The sequence below is a fragment of the Panthera onca genome, chromosome D1, assembly GCF_046562875.1.
Source record: "Panthera onca isolate mPanOnc1 chromosome D1, mPanOnc1 haplotype 2, whole genome shotgun sequence".
Classification (NCBI taxonomy): Eukaryota; Metazoa; Chordata; class Mammalia; order Carnivora; family Felidae; genus Panthera; species Panthera onca.
The window spans coordinates 69,099,429-69,121,026 of NC_138348.1; the positions used below are offsets into that span (position 1 = coordinate 69,099,429).

The 21,598-nt window shown below is 37.4% G+C and overlaps 1 protein-coding gene across 1 annotated transcript in view; it reads right to left on the minus strand.

The window, feature by feature from the left end:
* LOC145712442 (coiled-coil domain-containing protein 81-like) overlaps positions 1–21,598 on the minus strand; it is a 46,231-nt gene that overhangs the window by 16,699 nt on the left and 7,934 nt on the right. The window contains exons 2-7 of the mRNA XM_081790165.1: positions 13,828–13,889; positions 12,273–12,429; positions 8,617–8,873; positions 5,685–5,764; positions 3,084–3,208; positions 1,066–1,189 (exon numbers count right to left, since the gene is read on the minus strand). Of these exons, the coding sequence (XP_081646291.1) occupies positions 1,066–1,189; positions 3,084–3,208; positions 5,685–5,764; positions 8,617–8,873; positions 12,273–12,429; positions 13,828–13,889 (805 nt within the window). The remainder of the gene's footprint in view (positions 1–1,065; positions 1,190–3,083; positions 3,209–5,684; positions 5,765–8,616; positions 8,874–12,272; positions 12,430–13,827; positions 13,890–21,598) is intronic.

A 21,598-nucleotide genomic window follows, 5' to 3' on the forward strand; every position in this document is an offset into this window, starting at 1 on the left:
ATGACTTTAGTACCACAGAGTGCATAAATCACACATATGATAGCTGATACATTGTGACACATTAACAAATTCAAATTTGCTAGCCCAGTGCAGTGTAAATAATCAATGCTCAATAGATAACTTGAGTATGGTTGACTAATTTGAGGTTTTAAAAGGTGTCCTACTTGGGGTGCCTGGGTGGCTCAGTCTGAGCATCTGACTCTTGATTTCAGCTCAGGTCATGATCTCACAGTTCCTGAGATCAAGCCCTGCTTGGGATTCTGTCTCCCTCTCTCTCTGCCCCTACCCCACTTGCTCTCTATCTCTCAAAAATTAGTAAAAGATAAACTTTAAAAAAAAGTGTGTTAATAAAAAAGAAAAAAAAGAAAATAGAAATCTTTTGAGGTGCCTGGGTGGCTCAGTCAGTTAAGCATCTGACTCTTGATCTTGGCTCAGGTTATGATCTCATGGTTTGTGAGTTCAAGCCCCACATCAGGCTCTGCACTGACAGTGTGGAGCCTGCTTGGAATTCTCTCTCTCCTCTCTCTGACTCTCCTTTGCTTGCTCTCTCTCTCTCTCTCAAAATAAACAAGTAAACTTAAAAAAAATGAAAATAGAAATCTTTTGACATAACATTGTTAGAAGACATGACCATAATGAATTGTAATACATTCATTCATTCAAAGAATGTTTATTGAATGCCAGCCATGTTTAGCAAAACTGCTTTCCAATTTGATCCAAATAATGAAACTATGCTATATCATAATATCCAAGCACTCAGAAAACAAGGGAAATTTTCCCAAATCCATAAGAGAGTTAGATGTTCTCTCCCCTGTGCTATTTTGTTTCCACCTCTGTCATAGTGTTTATCCTACTGAGTCATAATTTATCACTCTATGTATGCCTGGCTTTCCCACTAGATTATGAGCCCTGACTGAATCTATTATCCCAATCACCTAACAGGTAGAATGTACTCAAGGATACAGAATGAAGGAATGAATAAACACTCATTTAAATTCCCTGCATCAAGATATAACTCAAAAATATATTTAGTAACAGACACCAGATAAAATACCAATGCATTACCTTTCGCGGTTCACACTCTTACCACCACTAACATTCTGCTCCACCATGTTTGGAAAGCTGATGTTTGTCACTTTGAAAGGAAAGAGAGCATGTTTTTCTCGAAGTTTCTTGTGTGTTATCATCTCTGTAAAATGAATGAAACCAATTTTCCTTTCAACTTTAAATAGGTGGTTTTGTACTTAACTAATTTTTAAAACTCATTATTTTACCCGGGAAAATTTATATATAAGATACATTTCTTATCTTAAATTATTGTCCCTTGCCCTAGTGTGATTCAAACAAATATTTTTTTGTATATTTATTACGTGCAAGACACTGGCTAGTCACTTTAGAAAATACAAGAGGCAAGTCTTTGCCCTTCAAGATCTTTCAAAAGATATACAGAAAGTTCTCAACTTAATAATGGTTTGACTTATGATTTGTGACTTTGGCTTTTGATGGTGTAAAGTGATGTGCATGCAGTACAAACTGCACTTTGAATTTTGAATTGTGATCTTTCCCTGGACTAGTGATATGTGACACAACATTCCCTTGGGGATGCTGGGCGGCCCAGCAAGCTGCAGCAGGCAGCCAGCCACAGTTAGGAGAGTAAACAAGTGATACACTTCCAGCTATTCTGTACCCATGCAACCAGTCTGTTTTTCACTTCCAGGAGTCAATAAGTTACATAAGATATTCAATACTTTATTATAAAATAGGCTTTGTGTTAGGTGATTTTGTCCAACTATAGGCTAATGTAGGCTAGATGACACATTTCAGACGGGCTAGCTATAATGTTCAGTAGGTTAGATATATTAAACACATTGTCAGCTTATGATAGTTTCAACTTATAATGGGTTAACCTGAACATAACCCCATCGTTAAATTGGGGAAGATCTATAGTTGTAGAGAAAAATAAGATATAGACAAAAACCCCAAGAGCTCTCATCGTGGAGGTCTTATTACGTGCCTACAATGCTAAGTCGCTTTGCATACATTGCATAAATAGCAACTCAGGACAATGATGAAAAACGTCTACATTCCAATTGATGGTGCTATCTTTAAGGTCTGCCATGTTTAGAGATGAAAGAAGACACTTCAGAATCCAGTGATGAGAGAAGTGTTCATGGAGTAAGTGCGATGTAAAAATGATGCTAAGAGGTAAGTAGGATTGGGCTAGACTGTAAGAAAAGGAAGGACATTCTAGGCAAGAGAAAAAGAATGAACAAAAACATGAAGTCAGGGAAGGACAAGATGTGTTAGAAGGACATAAATAGACAATTTTGCTCAGAGAAGGAATCTATAGGAAACAGTGACAGATGAGGTTACAGACACAAAAGCATGTGAATATTAGGCTAACAGTTTACATGTAACCCTGTAGGCCACATGTTGCAAAAACAATATCCACAAGCCAATGTTTACCCACTGACATGGGGTTTTTTTTGGCTCCATCAGCATTTTTTGCTTCAATGTCAATTAGTGTGTTGCCTACAAAGCAATAATCTCCTAAAGGAAGTTTCCAAAGGGTGGCATGGCAACCCCTAAGGATCCCTAGGATCCTTTCTAAAAGTCTTTGAAGTCCTGGGATTTTCTTCATATGCTTCAACCAACACAAACATATCATAACAGATTAAATGAAGACACAGATATGAAAATCCAGCCACCTTATATTAAGCCAAGTATCAAAGATGCAAAACTTCCATTCTCCATTTTTCATAAAAATTATTATTTATGCTAACATGTCACCCTATCATGTTAAATGCAACCCACTTCATGCATTTACATTATCTGACTGGACCCTGTAGGCATATGAATTTTGACCTCTTTAAGTAATGGGGAACCAGCAAAGAGATCATAGTCTAAAAGCCTGAGAGTCAAAAAGTGGTTAAGATGAGATACAAGATTCCAGGAATAGAAGATATATGTTAGAAAGAAGAATACAGTAATTATTCATGATTCTAACTTTATTTATTTTGAGCATAGAAGTCACTAAGCAATATGGCTGGGCTACCATCAATATGGTAGCAATATTGGCCTACCTCTGACGCCTTCTTTGCTTGGATGGTCTTTTAATTTGCACTCCTCTTGTCCATTCATTTCATTTTCATCTTCCTCTACAATGGTCTCCATAGGTGGTTTTTTGTCCAACTTCTTGATCTCAATCCTAGAAACAAGCCACGATGTTTACTGCACTGGGCCTGAATAGGTGAATGTGTGAACTCTCAATCCTTAGAAGCAACCCAGCTAGCTATCTGGTTCTGAAATACACCCACTTCTCTCAAGGGGGCAAGTGCTTTGATTTACTGAGGCTCTCTTTCAGGCTAAGTTTGGGAGCCAACCAAGACCTTCCCTCTCAGTACTGAGGCCTCAAAAGCAGCTCTTATCAAGATAAATTGAGGGATTTAAGCTTTGGGTTTGGTCTCAGTTTGAACCCGGCTGTCTTTTCTAGTTCTGTAACCAGATGCATAGAGGTGACAGTGAAAGGTGGCTGTTGGATGACTTAAAGGCAAAGATTCACAGCCTGGTAGGCAGAGACCGAAATATGCCCAGAAATAACCACTCCTCCCCTCCTTCTTTCTCCTCCCCACAGCTCCATCCTTTCCCCAGGCAAAAGTGAGGGACTTGCAAAAGCACAATGGGGGAATGGATGTGTTCAGCTGGTGTATGTAGTTGTAGGTTTTCTGTGGTCTCAAGTATGGAGTGCTGCATTAGAGGTGTAAGCAGGAGAGAGGGCAGTGGGGGAGGAGTGGTACTTCCAGTAAATTCAGGGACCAAACTTCACATGAATAAAACATCTACAACTATTTTGAGTATTTGAGTTCTCCGGTCCATCTCTAGGCTCTCTAGTTAACAGGAGCTTCCATCTCTGTTCTTGACCCATTGCAATTATTTCCCTCCTGGAATGCTTCAGCCAAAATATGTCCAAGGGGGCAGCCAAATTTGCCTTCCAAAATACAATCACAATAAAATTATTTTGAATCCATTGATTTATTTTTAATGAGTAAGGCAACATGGTACAATGGAAAGAATAGTGGAACAGTCAGGAGCCGTGGTTTTATTTCTAGCTTGGCCACTCAGTTGTTTGTCCATTTCATCCACAATATTAAGGGTCTAGACTAACTAATCTCTAATGTTTATTCTGACCCTCACACTGATTTTGAGGTATGTCATACAGTCCTTCCTAGAGGGGGTTGTTCCAAACCAACTAACACAGGAGGATGTCACAGATTTAAAAACCATGAGAAAATAATACTCTGGGAAGCTGGTTGTTATTCCCCCAACTTCCTCCACCTGAAAAGCGTAATAGTTAATGGCATAGCAATTAAGATTAAGAACATGATTAAGGGTACACAATGAGTGAGTGACAGCTAAACTGGGGGAAAAAAAACCAAGTCTCCTGACTCCTATTCCAGTGCTCTTTTTTAAAAAATTTTTTAAATGTTTATTTATTTTTGAGAGAGAGAGACAGACCATGAGTAGGGCAAGGGCAGAGAGAGAGGCAGACACAGAATCCAAAGCAGGCTCCAGGTTCCATGCTGTCAGCACAGAGCCCGATGCAGGGCTCAAACCCACAAACCACGAGATCATGACCTGAGCCAAAGTTGGACACTCAACTGACTGAGCCACCCAGGCGCCCCCTATTCCAGTGTTCTTAATACTGCACCATGTTGTTTCACTTATTAAAAGAAAAAAAAATTAAAATTACAATTTTGCACCTCTATAAAATGGATAAAATTAAATACACATCTAAAATAGCTAAACTGAAAATTAAGTGCAATAATATTGAGAAAGTGCTTAATAGCATCTGACATCTACAGTAGTAAGTATTCCATAGATGACAATTATTATTATTATTATTATTATTATTATCATCAGTATCATTATTATAATCATTGTCAGCAGCCACCAGTAAAACCCACTGCACTCTTGGGATAAAGTTGTTCCTTTATTCTACCTTATCTCTCTAACCACTTGAGTGGTAAGAATCAGAGCTCAGACAGGTGAGCTAGACTGCAGAAAGAGAAAGCTAGTTCAGAGGAAATGATGGAAGGTAGAGGAAAGCCCAGAAGATGAGAAGAATTGCACTAATATTGCAGGGACTAAAATTGATGGGAGGTAGTATCAGAGTTTCTAGGGAGCTAAGAGTAGTTTTAAAAATGAATAGTCTAGATGGACCTAGAGGGTATAATGTTAAATTAAATAAGCCAGACAGACAAAGATAAACACCATATCATTTCACTCATATGTGGAACTTAAGAAACAAGACAAATAACAAAAGAAAAGAAGAGTCAAACAAAAAAGCAGATTCTTAAATACAGAGAACAAACTGGTGGTTTCCAGAGGGGAGGTGGGTGAAGGGTGGGTGAAATAAAGGGGATTAAGAGTACATTTATCATGATAAGTATCAAGTAATGTATAGAGTTGTTGAATTATCATAAATAAAAATAGTCTAACTGGCCATTGCTTTCTAACTTAACTACGGAAAGTGTATGCAACAAATCCTTCTTTGCTGGAACACTGAAAGAGAGAGAACACTAAAAGGAGCATGAGCCAGAAAAGATGAGAAACACTACCCAATCACATTAATAAATCAACAAGGATTGCTGTGCCTGGAGGAACCTGTGGAGCAAAACACTGACCTTGGAAATGCACACCCACACTTGGATTGCTTCTCTGAACTCTCTCTGCTGGACAACACGGAGTCCACAGTGCCAGGCCTCTGGAGGACAGAGAAAGAGAAAGGTTATGCTTGGGGCAGTGGTCTATGACACATACAAATCAAAGCTATAGGCAGTCTCAGAGGCAAGGCTACCATGATACTCTCTATTGTTATTTCTTATTTATTTATTTATTTATTTATTTATTTATATTTTTTTAGTGCTTAAAGTCTAGAGCTTAAAATCCAAAGAGGAATTATCTCATTTATCACCCTGGATAGTCCCATACCAATTCCACTGATGCTGCCTTTTCTCAAACCATTTCCTCTTTGGAAATTACCTTCAGAGTTGATGGCTTCTTTTATACATCTTTAAAAGGAGAGCTGACTTATTTGAAACTATGAGGAAAATGAGCAAGGAAGCCAATTCCACTCTTGACCCAAATAATTCTAAGAGAAGGGTAAGAGAAGGGTAAGAGAAGGGCTTTGAAGTCACGTGGATTCATGTTCACATCCCCACACTGTTAAGTTATGTAACCTTAAACCCTGAGTATGTGGGGATAACAGGATCTAATTCATAGAATTTTTATGAGGTACTGTATGTAAGTGGCTGGCACATAATAAACACTCAACAAATAGCAGCTATTATAACTATTATCACATTTTACAGTAATGACATTATTACATTATACTAGTATAGAAATCCAAAATTATTTTTGGAATGATATGGTTTACAAAAGGCTTTGAAGGGAATTTGCAAAAAGAAGTTTTAAATATGGTTCCAGCAAAAGCAGCATCATTGAAATAAACCTACAGCTTCCCAAGAGAACTACTCTGCAGAACAACACTCAGGTTTAAGTTATGGGACATTTGGGGGAAAAGAATCACTCTCACCACTTTATAGCAATTTCCCAAAATGTGATTTTTAAAAAAATTTTTTTTTTTACATTTTATTTATTTTTGATAGAGAGAGACAGAGCACAAGTGGGGGAGGGGCAGAGAGAGAGGGAGACACAGAATCCGAAGCAGGCTCCAGGATCTCAGCTGTCAGCACAGAGCACGACGAGGGGCTCGAACTCACAAACCGCAAAATCATGACCTGAGCCCAAGTCAGACACTTAACCAACTGAGCCACCCAGGCATCCCCCCAAAATGTGATTTTTGCTGTTAACAAGCCTTGGATTAACCAAAAGTTCCACGATTCATGATTCAGGCAGTTAAAGCAGACTTCTCAGATCCTTTAACATGCCAGTGTGTTTTGTGCTTCTGTCCAGGAGGGTGATATATGCAGCAGCCCTCCATCTGCTTTGGTCTCCAGATCCTTTTTTCATAGAGTATCTCTCGGGATGACTACTTCTGGAAAATGCTCCTTCAAAGTTATGTCTTAGAGTGCAGCAGGCTGTCCTCTCTTATGACCATGTTATTAAAGCTACAAAGTTCTGTAGAATCCCTGAAGATTAGAGATGGGCCAGCACTTTGGCCTTGCTTCTGCTGTATTTTCATGGAAACGGGAGGGTGATAGCTGCGTGTTTCCACTTTACATACACAGGGTTAGTGCCTATCTTTAAAATCCTACATGAAGCCAGATTGTGCAGAAAACACCAAGAGCTTCATTATGCACAACTCTTAAATCCCCATCCCAGAGCTCCATGAAAGAGGAAATTAGAGAGTAGAGAGTAGAATTAGACCGTATTTATAGACTTTCATTTTATAGCCTTTCACTTAAAAATCAGGCTTTTGCTCTATAGGACCCAGGATTTTATAACATTCTATGATAATATAATTCATTTGTACCAATTTTCTTCATTCTTAAGGCACACTAAGCATTCAGTTAGTCCTGGTGATTAACTGTTTCACTACCTCCTTAAACTCTGCTATGTCCAAGTTAGCATGAAGGTCATACCAGCTACTGAATAGTTAATAATGATGGGGTCAATTGTGAAATTTCTTCCACAGTATGGCAAATTAAAAGCTAAAGATACATTTCCATGACTCGATTTATTGTAGTCATTAAAATAAAATACCATAAGGACACCTAGGTGGCTCAGTCGGTTAAGCATCTAACTCTTGATCTTGTCTCACAGTTAATGAGATCAAACCCTACCCCGGGCTCCATGCTGAGCATGGAGTCTGCTTGGGATTCTCTCTCTCATGGTCTCTGCCCCTCCGTTGTTTGCGCACTCTAAATAAATAAATAAATAAATAAATAAATAAATGCTACAACCAGCCAAAAAAAAAAAAAAAAAAGAGCCATTAGGAAGTCTGGTTCTACCACTTATTAGCACTCTGATTTCAGGCTTCCCACGTAATCTCTCTGAACCTCCATTTTTCTCATTTGTAAAATCAGGATGATAATAATGCCAGTTTTATAATGTTTTCCAACTCAAATGAAATAATAGATATGGAAGAATTTTTAAACACTATATGGTACTATAAAGTATTCAGAATTATGAACGCTTTTATTACTATTTATATTTTTCACTTGGCATTGACTCGAAACTTAAAGTTTCTTTGCCCTTCTAACCTTTTTGTTAAAGAGTTAACCATCTATAAAAAAGCATTTTTTTGCACTTGGGGTAAGTGCCATTTAAAATACATCAACCCAGGGCGCCTGGGTGGCTCAGTTGGTTAAGTGTCTGACTCTTGATTTCAACTCAGGTTACGATCGCATAGTTCCTGAGATTGAGCCCCACATCAGGCTGCATGCTGACAGTGTGGAGCCTACTTGGGATTTTCTCTCGCCCTCTCTCTCTGTCCCCCCAACTTGCTTGCCCACGCTCTCTCTCTCAAAATAAATAAACATTTAAAAATAATAATAAATAAAATGTCAACCTGAATTTTTCTTAATAATGACACACAGGTAATTCAAAGTTTTGATTGGGAGAGGGGTGTGGAGAAGGAAAACATTAACTTACATTTGTGAGGGCTTCAGCCAAAGCCCCAGTTCCATCCATTTTACAAAGGAAATCCTTATAAAATCTCATCTTCACTTTGCCGCCTTTAATCATGAGGATCCCGATTCCTTTGAAAGTAAACTCCACATTTGGTTTGATGGAAATGGATCGTGATAAAAAAAGCAAAGTTTCTTTCACACAGCTTTCCACTGTATCCCTGCTAAATGGACCCTGCAGGGATATTGTGACAAAATTAAGTGGAATAACTGGAATATCACCTAGAGGAGAAAGACAGGGTGGGAGAAAGGAAGTGTAAATTACAACAAGGTCATGTCATATACACTCACAAATAATTATCTGATTCTTAATACTCAAAAATAGAATTGTCCATGTTAAGTCCTTAGTTGTACCCTAACAGTAGACAGTAATCAGTACAATTTTCCTTAAAAGTATATATTTTGCTCACAATAAGAACAATTAGGTTTCTAAGCAAATTCCAGACAAGCTTTTGATTTTCCCTTGGAGACAATGTAATAACTAACTGCATTTCTTCATCAGAGGGTTTTCTGAAGTTTTCAGCCCTCTTATCTCTCAGGACATACTGTAGCAATACACTTGTCTGTCTCCTCCAATTATCACATCATTTTTAAATGTTTATAAATATCCATAAATGTCAAGTGTTTTGAAAAGATAGTTCAGTAGATGTTACCTTCAAATGAAAGTGTCTTATCGGAGGGTATCAGACTGGATAACTTGCTTTTTCTCCCTAATGAATCCCTAAATGACATTGCAAAGGAATATGGTATATCTAGCATAAAAATAAGATAGGGTCTATTCCACAAGAACAGATCACCAGTCAAAAAAGGGGATAAATAACAAAGGCGATCAAGATAATAAATCCGAAAAGAGGCAGCAACAAGATCCACTAATAGAGGAACAGGATAGAAAGAAGAACATTCTAAACATTCATTGAGCAAGCATTAATTTATAGCTTTCCAAGTGCCCAATGGTGCTGGATGATGAAGATTAATATCTGCAAAACACAAGCTTCCCTATATCAGCCATGGTCTTCTGTACAATTTGATGGTGATTCTATACCACCTCCCTCCATTTTTTTAATGAAGTTCTTAAAAGAAAATGCTATATTGCCTGCCTATGGATTGTTCCCTCCCATTTATCCAATGTCTCTCTTCAATCTGTCTTCTAGCCCACTTACTTCAGTAGGGACACTATCATCTCATAATGGACAAGCCAATGGATACATTGCAAATCTTAATCTCATGACCTCTCTGTAACCTCCATTGACCGTGCCCTCTCTATGCTCTTGTATCCATGGCACCACTCTTGGTTCTCCAATTTCCTCTTTTTTGGTCTCCTTTGCTGATTTCCTTCCTCATCTACTTCTGATAAGATGGTGTTTTGTTGTGCTGTTTTCTGTTGTTGTTGTTTTTAAACAAGACTTTGTCCTTGTCTGTCTCCTTCTCTTACTTTATATCTTCTCCTAGGTAAATTTTTCCAAATCCTGACCTCTAGTCTCCATCCCTCACCTGAGCTCTGGAACTACCTCCACCTACGTATCCCTACAGGAATTTCAAATTTAACATGTCCAAAAGCTAACTCATTACTTTATCTACCACCCCAACCTGCCTTCCCCCTTGCTTCCCTAAGGTGTTAATGACAAAAACGTACATCTATTTTCCAATAAATCGGAGTCATGCTACGTACCTTCCTTCTTCTTGCTACCCACCAGTCTCAACTGGCAGCCAAATCCCATCAGTTCTCCATAGGAAATATCTCACAAATAGATTCCTTCATCTTCCTCCTGATTGCCACTGCAATCAGGCTCCTACCATATTTCATCAAACTGCTATAATTAAAAGAACTATCCTCCTAAATTAAAAACTGGACTAGTACATACAGTTCCTTGCTCAAAAACTTTCAATGGCTCCCCACTGCCTATAGGATGAATCCCAAAGTCCTTATCATACTGCCTATAGCCCCTTACAACTTAGTTGCTTCCAACCACTTTTGTCTTAATTCCCTCCAATTGCCTCCACAATCATATGCCTTGGCCACAGAGAAATACCTTATTCTTATTCTTGAATTATTCTCATTGTTCCTGAAATATCTCCCACAGCTTCTATGCCAGCAAAGCCCTATCATTCTTTAAGACCTCCTGGTATATGTCATCTTCCTAAGCCTCCCTGAGCAAAGTTAAGCATGCTCTCCTCTGGGCTCCCCTACATTCAATCTAGTTCTGACCAATGTTGCTTTCACAGCATTTAATCAGGTTGCAATATTTGCTTATATATTTATCTCCCATGCTAAATTTTGAGCTCTTCAAAGCAAGGACCATGTCTTGATAATCTTTAAGAACCAATGTATAATGTTTAATTAATTACCTACTTAATTAATGATGAAGACCCATAACCCCAAAGCTAAACTAGAGACAGAATTGTTCTTGTGAATTAATTCAATCATATATATTTAATTCTGAAATTTCTTCAGCCTTGTAAAAAAATTAATTATAGATCTAAGCTACTTTTTTTGGACTATACTATGAGATCCAAGATGTTTTTGTTAAAAAAAACAAGTTGGCTTTATTTTCACTTTAATTGGTAGGTTTTTGATGAATTGGGGTATTCTATGCCTTCTGTCATAAAATTCTAGGTAAAGATGGCTGAAAAGTCCATCAAATCTACCATAAAGATCATATGCATAATGAATTCTAAGTATAACTTGTTGGTATTTGGTTTCCCAATATTTCATTTTTTGGTGGTAAGTTACGCTGAAAATTAACTTTCAGGGAAGTTACCATAAAGGCCAGTTTTAGCCTTTTCACCTGCTGACATTTGGGGTGGACTGCTTCTATCCACGTAGGAGTGCAATGCAAGAGGGGATGATAAGGAAGGTTAAAATGAATACAGCCCAGAAATCAGGAAGGACGTCCCCAAAGGCCTCTAAGTAACCAGGGGAGGTGTCACCAAGTCTACACACCAAAGCTGGAAGGTAAGTAAGCATCCTCTGTCAGGCACCATGTCCCTTTAGCTTATCACTATATCTCAAGTGCCTGGAACAAGGCCTAACACATAGTTGGCTCTCAGTAAATATTTGTGGAAAGAGGGAAGAAAGGAAGGGAGGCAGAAGGAAGGGAAGGGGAAGGAGGAAGGGAGAAAACAAGGGAGGAAGATTTTAGGGTGTGAGAGGTATATAAGGTATTCATTAAGTCTTTATGGAATCATTAGCCTCACTTCTAAGTTTTAATAATGTACATTATATATGATAGAACACAGTTAGTGATCTTTTTCATAGCTAATATGGACTGTAATTCTAATTACAGTCCCTAATTAACTTTTTCTCTATAACCACTTTTAATTTCTGAGAGTCTAAAAAAATGAACAAAGGCTGTATAACTCTGTAATGTGGCATGTAAATGTGCCTTGATATCACATCAAGTCTTCCCATGCCTGCCTCTTAAGCTACTGAGGTTTAAAATGTCCTGCAGGAAGACTGTCTATCATTTCCCACCTTGGCCCTTCCCTCTTCCAAAGGTACCAGGTGAAAAGTGAGCTGAAATCACAAACTGATAAAGCAGCAACTGAACAAACTTTGCCCTTCCATTTTCATTCCCAGGCCAGTAACTTTCTGAGAATGTCTTAAATATTGAAAAGATTTACCAGGAATGTATGTTTTGTTTTGTTTGAGTTCATGGATCCGTACTAACTTCTCTGCCATGATAAATATGGGTCTCTGAATCAGAATAAACTTGTTGTTTCCCACGTCAATTTTTTGTCTCGTGAAAGTAAAAGTTCCAAGCCCTGGAATCTGAACACCCTGAAAGAAAAAGGAAGGGGGAAAAAAAAGAGCAACAATCAGAAATCACTGAAGAGGTAAGGAAAAATAACCCTTAGTACCGCTATTCAAAAAAACCCATGAAAACAATTAAGCCTTAAATATTCAATGATTTCTAAACTCTCTTCCAGCTATAGTATGTCATGATTCTAAGTTCTCATGTAAGTATAAAATGTAATATATTGATCTACAATGCTTCTGACATCAGATCCTGCATCTCGATTACCATTCAAAGGCTGTGAGGACTAAGATAATTTGTATGGATGCCATTGCTACTTTTAATCTATATTTAAGATTCCTCTTATCCTAAATCGTGGGAAATTCTGAATTTTAATCATTTACCATTAGAAAGAAGGAATTTAAAAAGCTGTAAGAATCTCTGCTTTCTCATTCCTTCTTTTAGGTTTTGTCTCTCACTTAAAACCAGACAATCCAGCATCCAAGGCATCTGCTGCAGTGTAGTGATCTTGGCTGAGGGGTAGAAGCCAATGCTTTTGGCTCTCAAACTAGGCCTCTGTCTCCCTGGAAATATCACACCTCAAGGGTTACAAACTCAAATGCCTACAGGCACCACCCACGAAAGAACGCAAGGGAATGAAGGTAGCCAGCCAGAGAGTGCAGTGGCTAGAAAGTACAAACCCCATCCAAAGGGAAGAGCTCATTGTTGGCTCCAGCCAAGTGTCATCATGCAGGAATGGAAAACTGGTGTTGTTAAATCTGCTGATTTTTCAAGAAAAGAGAAACAAGTCCAAAACTTTATATAAACTCTCCAAATTTTAGGTTGGTGATGACTACTTCAAATTATCAGACCAAACAAGATAAGTTTGAAGGACGAATTCAGCCCATGGGTTGTCATAATGGGACCTGTGAGTAGGATATAAAAATTTCACAATTTCCCAGCTCCCTCCAAACTCCCCAAATCTCTGTCCAGTTCCATGGCATCCAAACTGAAGTCTGGGCAAAGTTTCTCATTTTTGGCAAGATGAGTTCAATCCCAGATTGTCTTCTTGTATTTCAGTTAAAACCCATTCCCTGCAAAGAGGCATGGCAGGAAGCATTACATCCTTCTATAGCAATGCCAGAAACTATCAGGTCACAGATCAACAGAATTCATCTAGTTCCTCTACATACATCCAGACTGGTCAGTGATCTGCTTGGTATCACTAGAGAGAACTTTTACAAATTCATTACCTAAGAATAAAATCCATGTTTGTTAAATCTACTATCTGTAAGTCATAGTGTGAGCATCATAAAATCACAGGACTGAAAGTCAAATTGAATAGCTCTAAAATCTGTTATTTTGTTCCCAGCAAAATTATACAAGACCAAGGAAGAAAGATCCTTTGGACTCTTGCATTAAACTTAAAGTATAAATCTTGCCTTTTGTAGGGATAGCTGTTGTTGCACAAATTCTGACACATTCCCCCAGATAGCAGAGACTTCTGAAATTCAAAGGAAATAAAAAATAATTGATGTAAGCACTCATGTGATAGTATCTAGTGCTAATAAATAAAAAAGTAAATGTGAACTGCAGAATCAAACAATAGTAATTCCTAATTAATTTAGAATTAACAGAAAATAAGTTCATTCCCAAAAGTTAATTTTCCTAGTAACTAAAGCTTACCATTTTACATTCCAAAAATGTGCTTAAAAATAACAATAACAATAAATTTTTAAATACAGTCTTTCTAGGATAAAGAGAACTCTGTCGCACATTTCCTTTTATTCTTTATAGAAGTGGGACAGAGTTCCTTTTATCCTATAAATAGAGTTAATCAAGTATAATCTAGTCTTTTCTTTTTTTTAGTTCTTTAGATTCTAGTTAGTTAACATAAAGTGTAATATTAGTCTCTGTTGTATAATTTAGTGACTCAACACTTCCATACAACACCTGATGCTCATTACAACTGAGCTCCTTAATCTCTATCACGTATTTAACCCTACCCCTTTTTTCTTAATGACCAATTCAAAAAGTATTTATTGAGTGTCTACTCTGTGCCCTCTGAAACATAAAACTTTATTCTTTTTTATTTTATTTTATTTAATGTTTATATATTTTTGAGAGAGAGAGAGAGAGAGACAGAGCATGAGCAGGGGAGGGGCAGAGAGAGGGGGAGACACAGAATCCAAAGCAGGCTCCAGGCTCTGAGCTGTCAGCACAGAGTCTAACATGGCACTTAAACTCTGGAACCAAACTATGAGATCATGACCTGAGCCAAAGTCAGACACTCAATCAACTGAGCCACCCAGGCCCCATATTTTATTTTAAATGTTTATTTATTTTGAGAGAGAGCACACATGTGAGTGGGGGAGGGGCAGATGAGGGGCAGTGGAGGGGGAGAGAGAGAGAGAGAGAGAGAGAGCGAGAATCCCAAGCAGGCTCCACATTCAGCATGTAGCCTGACACAGGGCTCAATCCCACAACCAGTCACAGACTGACCTGAAACCAAGAGTGGGTTGCCCAACCAACTGAGCCACCCAGACACCCCTAAACCTTCATTCTTATGACATTCTTTAACACAAAAGTAAAGCCAAGCACCATTAAGGCATAAAAGGCTGCTGTCTGGGCATTAAGTGTCTCTGTACTTCTTTCATTGCTTAATTCTTTGTTGGGGGCGGTGGGGGGGTGGTCTTTATAGAGATTGTGTGTGTGTGTGTGTGTGTGTGTGTGTGTGTGTCATCTTTCTCCACAACTCTGCCCAGATGATAACTCCATGACAGCAGAGACCTAAGTTGCTTTGTGCACTGAATCTTTGTGTACTATCAACCTTGAGTAGCATGTAGTAGTCTTTGATATTCTTTAAATGCCTTAGCCCATATAACATTATTACTAAACCCATAAAACAATATATTCTTTTTAAATTGAGATTCAGTTTGGCACATAATAATAGTGTCAGGTGTACAACATAATGATTTTATATTTGTATATATTGCAAAATGATCACCATATTTTTGCTTAAATCTTGACTTGCTTTTCATTCTCATTTGTTACTGTTAGACTACCAGCTGTCACGTCTCTCTACTGCTAGTGCTCTGCAGACCTGATCCTAATTTACTGCTTCTGATCTGCTTTGTTTTTGCTTTCAACAAATATACTAATATTATATCTAAAGTAATATTTTTAAAGTTTATTTATTTTGAAAGAGAGAGAGGCAGAGAGAGAGAATCCCAAGCAGGCTCCACACTGTCAGTGCAGAGCCCAACACAAGGCTTGATCTCACAAACTGTGAGATCATGACCTGAGCTGAGATCAAGAGTTGGTCACTTAACCAAGTGAGCCACCCAGGCGGCCCTAAAATAATAATTCTTGACAACAGACCTTTGGGTAGGGACCCAAGGGGCTTAATTTGAATCAGTGCATAGACTTCTTACTATCTGTTTTGAATGATCAGAGAGGGGTCTTCTATGTTTTTCTTGTTCTGAGCTGTTTTCCAAAAAGGAACTGTGGTAGAAAAATAAGTAGTTGCCAATAACTAGGGTTAAATACATGATATGAAGGGATACTCTAGGTATAACTAATATTTAGAAGTACTGAAAATTAAGTCTGTGTTGACATCTCCACTCCAAACCTAATTATGTGTATTAAAGATACTTTCCAATGAACTCTGTGCAAATCCAGAGTGTTATGTTTTAGTTTTCAGAATAAAAGATCAATAACAGGGTGCTTAGGTGGCTCAGTCAGTTAAGCATTCGACTCTTGATCTCAGCTCAGGTCTTGATCTCAGGGTCATGAGTTCAAGCCTCACCTTGGGCTTCCAGTGTGGAGCCTACTTTAAAAAAGAAAAAATCAAGAACAGTGACATTTACCAGGTTGCCACTTTGGGATATGGATGCAGTTGGTGGCAAAAGACTAGTTCTTTCCCCACTTTGGAAATTGCTTGATTTATTGGTATAACTTTTATTTCTAATGGTTTAAACTACTACCTAAAGCAGGGAAATTGTACTTTTAATTACAGCATGTCACGGTTATAAATATTTTTATTACTATGCCAGGGGAGGAGTAGTTTGGGCAATGAGAAGTAGCAGTGAATGATTCTCATGGGTATCTGGGAACAAGTTGGGTGATGGAAATTCACTCACCCACCAAGGAAACTAGGGCTACATGCTACAGTGAGCCAGGTGAAAAGATCCTACCCTTCACTCTAAATCACAGATACACAGTTTATTATAACCAAGTCTTTCCTCTACTCTGCTCCATCCTACTGTATTCCCCATTCCTCTCCACCACCATAGACAAAAGAATTCTACTTCTGGCTGCTAAGAACTAAGAAGGTCTTTCAACCAATACCAATTATATACTGAATTAAATTTTTCATCATGAACAAAAATGTCATTAATTTGCTAATAATACAGAATCTCCATATCCAGATTTACATGGAGACCTTTCAAAACTATGAAGTCAAAACTGTTAAGTCTTTTACCCAGGCTCACAATATGCAGCTCAAATTTCAGGAAAACAATCTATACCAAGTGGAAATGATTTAATTAGAGCCAGGAGAAACTATATAGCTTGCAACCAAACCCTAATGAAAAGACTTGACTGAGCCTAGCTGGAAATTTGAGGATCATCTTTCTTCATTTGAATGATATATTCAAGACTGCCATGTTGTTTTATTCTATAGAATCTAATGGGAAAAATTATATAAAAGCAGGGTTTATTATTCTAAACTGAGATTTGCTATTTTTTTAATGTTTATTTTTGAGAGAGACAGAGCAAAGCAGGGGAGGAGCAGAGAGAGAGGAAGACACAGGATCCAAAGCAAGTTCCAAGCTCTGAGCTGTCAGCACAGAACAGATGTGGGGCTCGAACCTATGAACTGCAAGATCATGACCTGAGCTGAAGTTGGACGCTTAATCAACTGAGCCACCCAGGCACCCTGAGAGATTTGCTGTTTCTTACTGAAGAAAAAAGAAAATATGCACATCATTCCCTTTGGGAAGTTGTAGGTTCCTGCATTTCAATTGGAATAGATTTGAAAATTTTACAAACAATGATTTTTAACTTTGATTTTTTCTGACATCCCAAAGTCAGAGAGGATATCACTGAATTGTCAAACAAGAAGAATTTTAATCCAGTCTAAAAAGCGAATTAAAGATATGCTACTTTTATGTTTTAGAGAAAACTGGAGTTATTATTTATTTTAATCAAATATTGAAATACCTAGAATCATTATTATAAAGAAATAATCCCCAGACATACCTTCTATACTCAGTTCAACCATCATTTGACTTCAAATTCTAAACATTTTATGCATTCAAACCATATTTTCAAACACAGTGCCAGGTAGCAAGAATGCTACATTTTATATATGATTATTAGAAAGAAGTGTCCATTATGTAAATTGTAGAATAATATATGCTTGAAATAAATACTAATACCAAATATAAGAGATAAGCTCCCTTGACTTTATTAGACATCTTCCTTTTAAAAACAACACACACACATTTTTTAAAATGTTTATTTATTTTTGAGAGAGAGCATGAGTAGGGAGGGGCAGAGAGAGAGGGAGGCAGAGAATCCCAAGTAGGCTCCCCGCTGCCAGCACAGAGCCCAGTGTGGGCTCAAACTCATGAACCATGAGATCATGACCTGAGCCAAAATCAAAAGTCGGACACTTAGCCAACTGAGCAACCCAGGTGCCCCATAAGACATCTTTTAAAATTAAAATACTGGCATACAAAACAAAAAATTCAAGAGTGATTTGAACAAAGAAACATATTCCCAGAGCATAGGAGCATAGTTCAGTGGAAAGATCAGTGTGTTGCACTGAAGACATGCAGACTTCCTGCCTCTGCAGATTGCTAGCTATGTGGTCTTCAATAGTTTTGCCCGGTCACATCCACAAAACGATGACGGGACCTTCTAAGTACTATAACTACATAATACTAAACTTTGGAGAAACATATGAAAGCCACAGGACTTAATACATACAATGATGAAAAGTTAATTTATGGGCTTTACTGAGATTAGAAGTTTATCCTCATCTCCTTTACAAGGGATCATTTGTGAACATTAATAAGTAGTCACTTATTAGTTAATAGTGATTTTAATAATGACTTTAATAATGATAACATTAATAATGACTTCTGTTTCTGTCATTCAACCAGTAAAGCTCTTGCTGAGGTCACAAACAATCTCATCAATAAACTCAATAGATATGTTTAGCTTTCACCTCCCTGACCCTTTAGTCATATCTAACAGTGGTGACCACTCTCTCCTCCTTTAAGCACCTCTCTTATGGGCTTTTGTGACACTCCTCTCTCCTGGATTTTCTTCCTACCTCTCTAGCCACTTCTTCTCATTTTCCTCAACTCAGCCATTAAATGTTGGGATTTCCAAAGATATAGCCCTAGGCCTTCATTTTTCACTCCATATTCTGCTGCAGCCGTTACATCTGTGCCCAGGACTTTAATGACCACCAATATGCTGATGACTCCCACGTGTTTGTTTAGATCTTAACATGTTCAATCTTCTTGAACACATGAAATACTAAAGTAACAACTGTTTTAATGTCTTTGTCTACTAATTCTATTATTTTTCAGGGGACCCTTGAGGATCTCTGGAGCTCTTTCTATGTGTGTGTGTGTGTCTCTTCTCTGAGCACTGTGTCCTGAAAACTTTGTTCAGGCAGTCGGCTGGGGTAATAGTTGAGCTTACCTCAGTTTTTTTCTATTTCTCAGGGATTCCTTTGTTATGTGATGCCTTATTTTGATTTTCTTGTGATATATTTTATTTCTACATGCTGTAAGCCTCAGATGATGTACTTATTGTTGCTTTTCATAGTTAATAATCTTTTATTTTTATCCATTAACATATCATCCCTAGAGCTATTCGTTCTTTCTTGCACTTTCATGTTACATTTGGGATCATTTTTCTTTAATCTGAAGTACATTCTCATCTTTTATCCTGGATTTTATTTGTCTGAGAAATTTAAAAAATTTTATCTTTGGTTTTGAATGATATTTCCTCACTATAGTATTCTAGCTTTAGTTTTTTTATTTCATAACTTTAAAGATATCACCCCATTGTCTTGTGCTTTCATATTTTTGTTGTGAAGTCAGTGTTATTTCTTTCATTGTTTTTTTCTGTGGATGTTTTTAAGATTATCTTTTATCTTTAGTTTCATTGGTTTGACTATGACATGCATAGAGGTAGTTTCCTTTATATATTTCCTGTTTGAGCTTACTAATCTTGAAGCTGTGGTTAATATTGTTCATTAGTTTCATAACTTCTCAGCCATCATTTCTCAAATGACTATATATTTCTCTTTTCTCTCTCTTCCTAGAGCTTCATTTGTCTCACATTTCTCTTACTCTCTTAGGTCCTTTTTTTTAATTTTTTTTGAGAGAGAAATAGAGAGAGAGAGAGCACAAGCAGGGGAGGGGCAGAGAGGGAGACAGAGGATCTGAAGCAGGCTCTGTACTGAGAGCAGAGAGCTCAATGCAGGGCTTGAACTCAGAAACCATGAGATCATGACCTGAGCTGAAGTCAGAAGCTTAACCACGCAGAGCCTCTCTTTGGTTCTTTTTACCCATTTTTCTATTTGAGTTTCAATTTGGATACTTTCTTCAAGTTCATTAATTGTGCCAGGTGTTATTTTCAGACTCCTGTTAAAATCCCCCAGTGGGTTCTTTATTTTTTAGTTTACTTATGAATTATTTATTTAAGCTTGCTTCCCCCAGAACTCTGGGTTACTTCTTAAAAAAAATTCTCATTGAGATATATTTTATATACAACCAACTACACCCATTAAAGAGTAAATTTTGATGACTTTTGACAGTTGTATATTCCTGTGAAACTGCCACCATACTCAAGATACAGAATATCTCCGTCACCCCCAAAGATTTCTCATGCCCCTTTGCATTTTATCTATCTGATCCTGACCCTAGCCAATCACTGATTTGTTTGTGTAACTCTAAATTAGTTTGCTTTTTCTAAAATTTTATATAAACGGGGTCACATAGTGTACTCTTTGTGTCTCATTTCTGTCAGTTAATATAGTGATTTGGAGGTTCATCCATGTTGTTGCCTGTATCTGTAGTTCATTCTTTCTATTACTGAATAGTGTTACATTGTATGGATAGACTTACCTGTTGTTTATCCAGTTACCATTTGATGGACACATGGGTCATATCACGTTTTTGTCTCTTGTGAATAAACCTGCTATGAATATTTATGTATAACACTCTGTGTGAACATGTGTTTTTATTTTCCTTAGTTGAAATTGTAATAAACTGCTAGTTTTTCAAAGTACATTGAATCACTTTACATTCTCTTCTGTAGAATGTAAGTTCCAGTTGCTCCACATCTTTGCAAATGCTTGGTATTATCAGTCTTTTTAAAATTATGGTCATTCTGATATTGTAGTGCTACCTCATTGTGGTTTTAATGTGTGTTTCCCTAATAACCAGTGATGTTGAGAATCTTTTTATCTGCTTATTAGCTATTTGTATATTGGCTTTGTAAATTTATATTCAAATATTTTGTCCATTTAAAAATTTGAGCTGTCTTATTGAGTTTAGGAAGATTTAAAATATGTATATTCTGATAGGTGTTGGTAAGGATGTGGAAAAAGGGGAAGCCTCTTACATTGTTAGTAGGAATGCAAACTGGTGCAGCCACTCTGGAAAACAGTATGGTGTTTCCTCAAAAAAGTTAAAAATAGAATTACCCTACAATCCAGCAATTGTACTAGTAGGTATTTACCCAAAGGATACAAAAATACTAATTCGAAGGGATACATGCACTTGTTTATAGCGTTATTATGTTTATAATTGTTTATAGCATTATTAACAGTAGCTACATTATGGAAAAAGCCCAAATGTCCATCAACTGATGAATGGATAAAGATGTGACACACACACACACACACACACACACACACACACACACACACTACAATATTACTCAGCCATAAAAAAGAATGAAATCTTGCCATGTGCAATGACATGGATAGAGCTGGAGTGTATTATGCTAAACGAAATAAGTCTGAGAAAGACAAATACCACACGATTTCACTCATATGTGGAATTTAAGAAACAAAACAAACAAACATGGGGGGAGAAAAAGACAAAAATCAATAAACAGAATCTCAACTATAGAGAATGAACTGATGGTTACTAGAGGGGAGGTGGGTGGGAGGATGTGTTA